The sequence below is a fragment of the Cicer arietinum genome, chromosome 5, assembly GCF_000331145.2.
Source record: "Cicer arietinum cultivar CDC Frontier isolate Library 1 chromosome 5, Cicar.CDCFrontier_v2.0, whole genome shotgun sequence".
In the NCBI taxonomy this organism is placed as follows: Eukaryota; Viridiplantae; Streptophyta; class Magnoliopsida; order Fabales; family Fabaceae; genus Cicer; species Cicer arietinum.
Window position 1 is genome coordinate 52,492,633 of NC_021164.2, and position 7,760 is coordinate 52,500,392.

The following is a 7,760-nucleotide window of genomic DNA, read 5'->3' on the forward strand; positions in this document are numbered from 1 at the left end:
ACCGACATAAAATTATAATATGTGTAAATTAAATATGTAAATAATATTATACAGTAAAAAATTAAGTTGTAATAAGTACAAAGTGAAATATCAAATAATTTATTTATATGACTTAAGAATACCTTAAAGCAATGATATACAATTTTTAATTAACTTAAAATCATTAATAATAGATTCAGAACTGATACTTGCAGCTAATAAAAATAAATAAATTAAATTAAATAAATCAACAAATAGAACCACTTAAACTGCTATTATAGTTGCATTCTAAAACAATGTTAAGAATAAACATTAATTCGTGCATTGGACAATCATTCATGCTGGTATATTTATATTTAAGGACATATTGTTTCTCAATGATGCTTGTAATTAGAAATTCAGGGAGTACTAAACTTGATTACTCTTAGTGTTAGGGGTATACAAAATTCAATCTAGTCCATTGGGTCTGACACAATTCAAAAAGAAAACAGAGACAAGATTCTAAGGAGTTTGGCTCTTTTGTTCTTCTTTGTGGTCTTTGATGGAATGATTGTGCACATAGCTTTGCTTGGATGTTTCTAAATAATATTATTGGTTTGATTAGTTGATGATATTGACAATTGTTAGACCTATATTATATAATGAATTTCATAAATACGCTTTAGATGACTCACAGATATTCTATTTGATGATAATTCAATTATGTGTTATTTCTGGTTACAACTCAAATTATGAATTTTAAATATAAACTAAAAATGAATTTAAGAGGAAACATGCAACTTTTTTTTTTTACAAATCTTTTAGTAACAAACCACTACATTCTATAGGATTCAGGTTTATTTAACATATGTAAACTAAAAGAATAGTGAGCAAACATTTGTTTCTTCTCAAGTGTCTTTTTATAAATTCCATTAAATACTTTTTTCAATTATAACTTAAACTATTTATCACGCAAAGAGAAATAGAATCAATGAGATACAGAATATTCAAAGCATCACTAGAAAAGACTAATAATTTTATCAAAAACTATAAAATTTATTGATTTTCTTAATTAGTCTAAAAAATCTCAACCATGCGTAAAAGCAACAGATGGAGCAATTTAATTACTTTATCTAGACATGAATGAATCATGATGCATTGATGTTCCACTTCTCTATTCTTTTGTATAATCCCTTCATTATTTTTGTTTTTATTTTCCTTATTCATTTTTACAACTTCTAGTGTAAATGAATTATCTTATAAACCATTCTAAACTTCCACAAATTTTCAAAAGTCTCCTCTTTCAAATACTGCAGCAGCTCCCATACCAGAACCTGTAATGATGCACAATTCAATAATGTTAACAAGCAATGAAATGTATAACAGCATAAACTCTCACATTCAGGTTCTAATTATCTGTTTATTTTGCTCCTTTGGTATATATAGTCTACTTGAACAAAATAAATGGAATAAATTTCCACAGAAGCACTAAGGTTTACTCACAATTTCTTTTAGCTTTTAATTTGGTAGGTAAGAAGTAAGAACACCTTTCTTTTGTTCATTTTAACTGTTTTTTTTTTCTTCCTACTGTGAAACATTTGTCTCTTAAGTTAAATCTGTTTACTTGTTTAGCAAACCATTTTTAAAGCTTTTTGGATAAACAATTTAAACTGCTTCTATAATAAAAGATTAAATAAAGTCAAACTATTTTTGTAAAACTTATAAGTTGTTTTCTTAAGCATCCTGAAGACCTTATGGACATGTCACAAGTTGTTTTCATAAAAGCTATAAGCTGAAAACACCTTATAGATATGTCATTGTTGTTTTCATAAGCTCTCCCAAATAATGACACGACTGTTTGTTCAAGTACTACGGTAAAATATCTACTTTCTATGCAATTACACTTCTACCAGAATAAGTGTGCAGGAGAACAATCCTACAAAACCGACCAGTAAGATGAGGGGGAAAGTTTCCCACCATTTATAATCACTAACTTGCCCATATAACCCTCAAACCATCTTGATTTTGGGTGTCATCTTTATAAAGCTCTATTTAAGCTATATTTATAGGCGATGTTGGACTTGGGCTTTTAAACAAAAACATTTGTAAGAGAATATAATTTTTACTTTAGTTAAATCATATTGTATATATTTTTTTCCTGGTATGTGAATGAGAGAAAGGTCAAAAGAACAACTCACCTATGCACATTGAGATTACACCATAGCGACAATCCTTGCCACGACGCTTCATCTCATTCAACAAAGTTGCAACGGTGCGTGCACCTGACATAAAAAGGCAGCAGGAAAAGAATTTTAATGAATATTAATTGTGAAACGTAAATAGAGTACAAACGCACATGCATAAATAGAATATTCTACACTTAACAGTTTTGATTAATGGGTCGATTACAATTATTACACATAATTACATTAATATGTGTAATATTTAGAAAAGACTCAAAATATATCAACTTCACCTGTGGCGCCTAAAGGATGCCCAAGAGCGATCGCACCACCATTGACATTGACTTTACTTGGATCAAGACCCAATTTCTTGCATGAATAAACAAACTGTGATGCAAATGCCTACACACAAGAGCACCGAATTGTTTAATGATTAGCAAATTTGAAATTGAAAGTTGTTTGTTTATCAAGAAAACTGCTAAAACATTACCTCGTTGATTTCGAACAAGTCAATGTTACCAAGTTCAAGACCAGCAGATTTCACTGCAGCTGGAATAGCAAAAGCTGGACCAACACCCATGACAGCAGGATCAACACCAACGGCGGCAAAACTCCTACAACATTGAATTCACTGTTTTAAAATTTAAAGGAAGAAAAAGAAAATAAAGAATGAGGTTGTACTAGAGAAATTTTATTATGTATCACTAATGTGTACCTGAAGATTCCAAGAATAGGAAGCCCCTTTTGGACAGCCACACTTCTCTTCATGAGGAGCACCGCGGCAGCACCATCACTAACTTGGCTAGCATTCCCTGCAATTAAAAATAGGGAGAGATGAAACATATTCACAAGGTATAAGATTTTTCCCATAATAACAACAAAATTAACAAGAAAAAGCCTTCTTGAGTACCTGCAGTTGTGGTTCCATCCTTTTTAAATGCAGGCCTCAGCTTTGCTAGATCCGTCAAATTTGAGTTTGGCCGGAAACCGTCATCAACAGAAACAATAATTTGCTTCTCCTCTCCAGTTTTAGGATCCACAATCTTTATAAACATAATCATCAGAATAATATTAAAAACTCTAAAAAGAAAATTCACCTTGGTAGTTGGAACTTACCTTTGTAGAAACTGGAATGATTTCTTCTTTGAATTTACCAGCTGCTGTTGCAGCTGCGGCGCGCCTGTGAGACTCGACCTAATTACATATTAAAAAGAGTTAATTCACCCTGATAATCTCTTTATAGATTCTCATAGTAAATTAAATGCATATTTCATGCTTACAGCAGCCTGATCTTGCTCCTGCCTTGTGACGCCATAACGCTCAGCAACGTTTTCAGAAGTGATTCCCATAGGAAGAAGACAGTCCCGGGCTTTTGCAAAGGTTTCCACCTGTTAAAATAATGAAAACTTCAAACTAAGTAAACCAAGTTTCAAAGGAAAAATGTGGAATTGATAGGAACTAGTTATGTGTTCATAGATAGAAAACTTCATTACAATCAAGGTATTGAAGAGACCTAGTTTTCTCTCACTCCAAATTTTTCTCCAAAACCAAAGATAACACTAACTAGTCCTCCTTTCCTCTTATTCATAGGGTGTCTTTCGATAAACAGATTAATTCAAAGCTTATCATTTAAGTGCTTATGCACAAGCTATTTCTATAATCAATGAAAAAATTTGGTTAAATCATTTTCATATAAGCAGCAAGCTGTTTTCGTAAGCTATTCAGAAGAGCTTATAGAAATAAGCTAAAAACAACTGATGAAATATTTCATATGTTGTTTTCATAAGCTCTCCTAAACACGCTGACAAGTTCTTATATTAGTAGATAAGCTCAAATAAGTTGCTCACAAGCAAAACCAAACACAGACATAAATATAACTATAATTAATTGAAGAAGTTAATCATTAAGAATTTGAAAAATGCAACTTCAATGTACCTTTGGGTTAGTTTTGCGATGCCTCAAAATATTATCTTGTGACATACACTCCAATCCAGCCCCAATTCCTTCATTGAATAAGAGGAAGAAGATTAGTCCAAAAAATTACAAGGACAACAACATTCAAATAGAATCCAGAATCACTTTAAGTTTCTTACCAATGTCATAGAAACCAGCTTTTATGCAAGCAGCAACATCAGCAACTGCTTGAAGTCCAGATGAACATTGTCTATTGACAGTTCGAAGTGGCACAGTCTCTGAATTAAAATTGGAGATTAATCATATATATTGGAAACCAAGCTAAGCTACATACTAATATAATATTAAAGATTAAATAAAATGGAATCACATCATGAGTTCAACATTTAATGTAGTCATTCAGCAATTTCATATTTAGCATGTTTGTTACTTGTTATCACGATGAATGAATAAAGACTAGAAGATTTACCTGGGAAACCAGCATAAAATGCCGCCATTCTGCATTCCGTTGCTTTTTCTGACCCTGGTCCTAAAACTGTGCCAACAACAATGTCTCCCACTTCACTTGGTTCCACATTTGTTTTCTCTATCACAGCCTACAGAGAAAGAAAGAAAAAAACACAGATGAGCATAAGATAATTTTGAACCAAATCATTTTTTGTGGTTGATTAGTTCAATCAGAATCCAAATTAAATATTAAGTTTTCTGAAGTTAGGGTAAAGTATGGATTTATGCCAAAATCTCAATAGTTAAACAGCATCACTGATACCACAGACAAACAAACAATCATATTCGAAGAGTCGTCTGATACACTAAACGTAGTGTATCTCCAATTTTCGAAAGTGGCTCGCACGTTATGACTTATGAGTAATTAACTTTTTTGTGCTAGACCCAACCACTATTGATGAATCCCGTTATAAATGTTCACTAGTCCATTCTTCAAACTTGGTAGTTGGCATTATCCTTTCCAATCTTTTTCTTATTAACCAATTGTGAGAACAACAAATTCGATTAAGAAAATCAGATAAATGAACGCATAAAAGATAACAAAAGATTAATCACAGAGCTTGACCAGTTGTGTCTACGTCTCTAATAGCAAAGTGACTGCTATAGTTTTTCAATTATATACAATTCTTAGGGTTACATAGTACAATGCAGTATTTAAATACCCTCGCTCTGCTATGCTCGAGCGACTGCCCACTTATCGATTAATGAAAGAAGTTACCTTGAGAACTGGGGCAAGTAGATCATCCGGAAGGGTATCCTTGAATCCCCCACGCTTTGCTTTGCAAATGGCGGTACGATATGCACTGATCATTAATTCATTATTGCAGTAAAATTAATGTCAGAAATTTAATTTAATATTGCCCTTAACCAAAGTGAAAAAAATTTGAAAAAGAACAATAGGTTGACATTTATATTGTCATATAATTGGAAGAACTTACGCTACAATCACAACATCATTTTCAGATCCACCTGTTTGCCCAGCAGAACAGAATGAAGCCTGCAAGAGAAAATCAAAACACTCAATTCAAAACCTACAATTGATGTAACACAAACACTTTAGATTGAAGGTATGACCAATGTTCAACAGCGTGTTCAGACACTGAAACGTGTGACTAAAGGTCTATTTGTCATGGTTTTCTTCGTAAAAAAATCATTTTTCTAACAAAAAATTAATCACTTTCAAAATTTTGTTACAACATTTTACAAAAATGATAATCTTAAAATAATTTACAAAAGTTTGCAGTGTCTTCTCAAAACAAAATAGTTTTTTAGGGGAAAAAGCTTTTTTTATAACTCCTTTTAAAAAAAAAAGGATTTTCATATGACAAACAAACACAAAACAACTTCTGCTTTTTTCATAAAAATCATTTTTTATAATAAATTTCTTTAAAAAAAAAACCATTTTCACTATGGTGGATAAATACAAAACATTGTTCCGTTTTTTCTAAATCTATTACAAATTATCTCTAAATTATTAAATATCAAAATCACTTATTTAATAATCCGTAACAAACAAATCCTAAATTATTAAATACCAAAATTACTTTTTAAAATATGTAAAGTATCAAATGCACCCTAAATTCAATCACTTTGATTTTTTTAAATTATAACATGTCTACATACCGGTGTCAGTTACTGTCTGTGTCAGAGTGCTTAATTGGATCCAACACAACACATTACATAAATAATAGAGATACTTAAATGATATTAAAATTTCATGAAGTTATAAACTTACTGAGAGATCAGTGGATTGATGAGTATGAGATAAAAAAACTGAATTTGAAGAATTAGGTTGTAAATGTTCAAGAAGAACTCTCTGTCTTTCAATTGCTTTCTCCATATTTTTTAATTGAAAACCTTTCTCTATTTCTCTCCTTGAGAGTATCTACGACACAGAATAAAAATGACTTTGCAAATATACATATATATATATATATATATATATATATTGAATGACTTAAAAAGAAAATTGAGTAAATGCAGTGGCAATTTTCACACTCCCAATTACCAAAAATTATATAAAAATATAATCTAGAAAAAAAGAACTTATTTAAAACATTTCTTTCATGTTCAACACACGGACCACTTGTTTGTACTTTGTACAGTCAAAGGTTGCAATTGCAACCTACTCGGAAAGTGCTCTATTAATTATACACGATAAACATGTTTTTCTTAATTCCATAGCAAGTGGCCTATTTACAACAAAAATTCCTCTTGAAATGAATAAATATTTCAATGTTTATACAATAGTAATTATTATTTTTCCTTGTCAAAACAAGTAATTATTATTTTTCATAATTATAATCTCTAATTCTTTCGTTCCTTTTAAAGTGTTGTATTTGCAGAAAAATTTATATTTGGAGAAATTTTTTTCTCTTATTTATTGTCTTTTTTAATGTATAACTAGTTTGTAACCCGTGCGTCGTACAGAATCAACAATTTTAATAAATAAATTATTATATTAATTTATATATATATATATATATATATATATATATCAAATTTCATAAATTTTATTGACAATAAAAAAATAAGTTGACTTAAAAAAAATAATTTACAATAAAAAAATTAAAAAGAATATAATTATAACTTAACTTAAAAACTACTTTCTTATACGCTCAATGAGTATGATTCCAACACCATGGCTTATTTCTGAATTCTACACACAATCTTTTTTTTTTTCTTCCAAAAAACTTATTATAAAACAATACTTTTAATTTTAAACAAATAAAAACAATAATTATTAAAAAAGAAATTAAATAATTAGATTAGATAAAATAAGAATTTTTAAAATAATGTACATGGACATATATAAAATAAGTAAATTAGTAAATCTAAAGATGGATAAGTAACTTAATAATGAATTTTTATTTTTATTATTCAACCTATGTTATTTATATGAAATACATGACATTTAAGAATTCATATAAATTTTGCTTATAAGTGGCAAAATATATTTCATTTTAGTACTACTCACAATTTACCTTTGAATTTGCATGTTAGTGTTTATTAATCTTTCATTAATCCTTTGAATTTGCGTGATATTTAATAATAAATTTAGAATATAAAATGTATAGTATAGTAGTTTTTAAATTTTATAGAATAGTGTTTGAAGTTTGAAAAACAATTACTTTCAATGAATTGTTTCTTTAATTCCTACATAAATTTTATATTTTCTTAAATAAATTATTATTTTTC

General features: G+C 29.4%; 1 protein-coding gene across 1 annotated transcript; it reads right to left on the reverse strand.

The window, feature by feature from the left end:
- Window positions 1-993: 993 nt before the first annotated feature.
- On the reverse strand, window positions 994-6,479 carry LOC101499192 (3-ketoacyl CoA thiolase 1, peroxisomal-like). Its single transcript, XM_004506612.4, has 14 exons — window positions 6,298-6,479; window positions 5,501-5,559; window positions 5,281-5,365; window positions 4,525-4,651; window positions 4,235-4,333; window positions 4,077-4,144; window positions 3,422-3,529; window positions 3,258-3,335; window positions 3,052-3,184; window positions 2,857-2,953; window positions 2,632-2,755; window positions 2,435-2,543; window positions 2,157-2,240; window positions 994-1,292 (listed from the first exon to the last, which is right to left on the reverse strand). Exons 1-14 carry the CDS (start codon window positions 6,400-6,402, stop codon window positions 1,246-1,248), a joined length of 1,323 nt encoding a protein of 440 aa, XP_004506669.1. The 5' UTR covers window positions 6,403-6,479; the 3' UTR covers window positions 994-1,245.
- Between the last annotated feature and the right edge of the window lie 1,281 nt (window positions 6,480-7,760).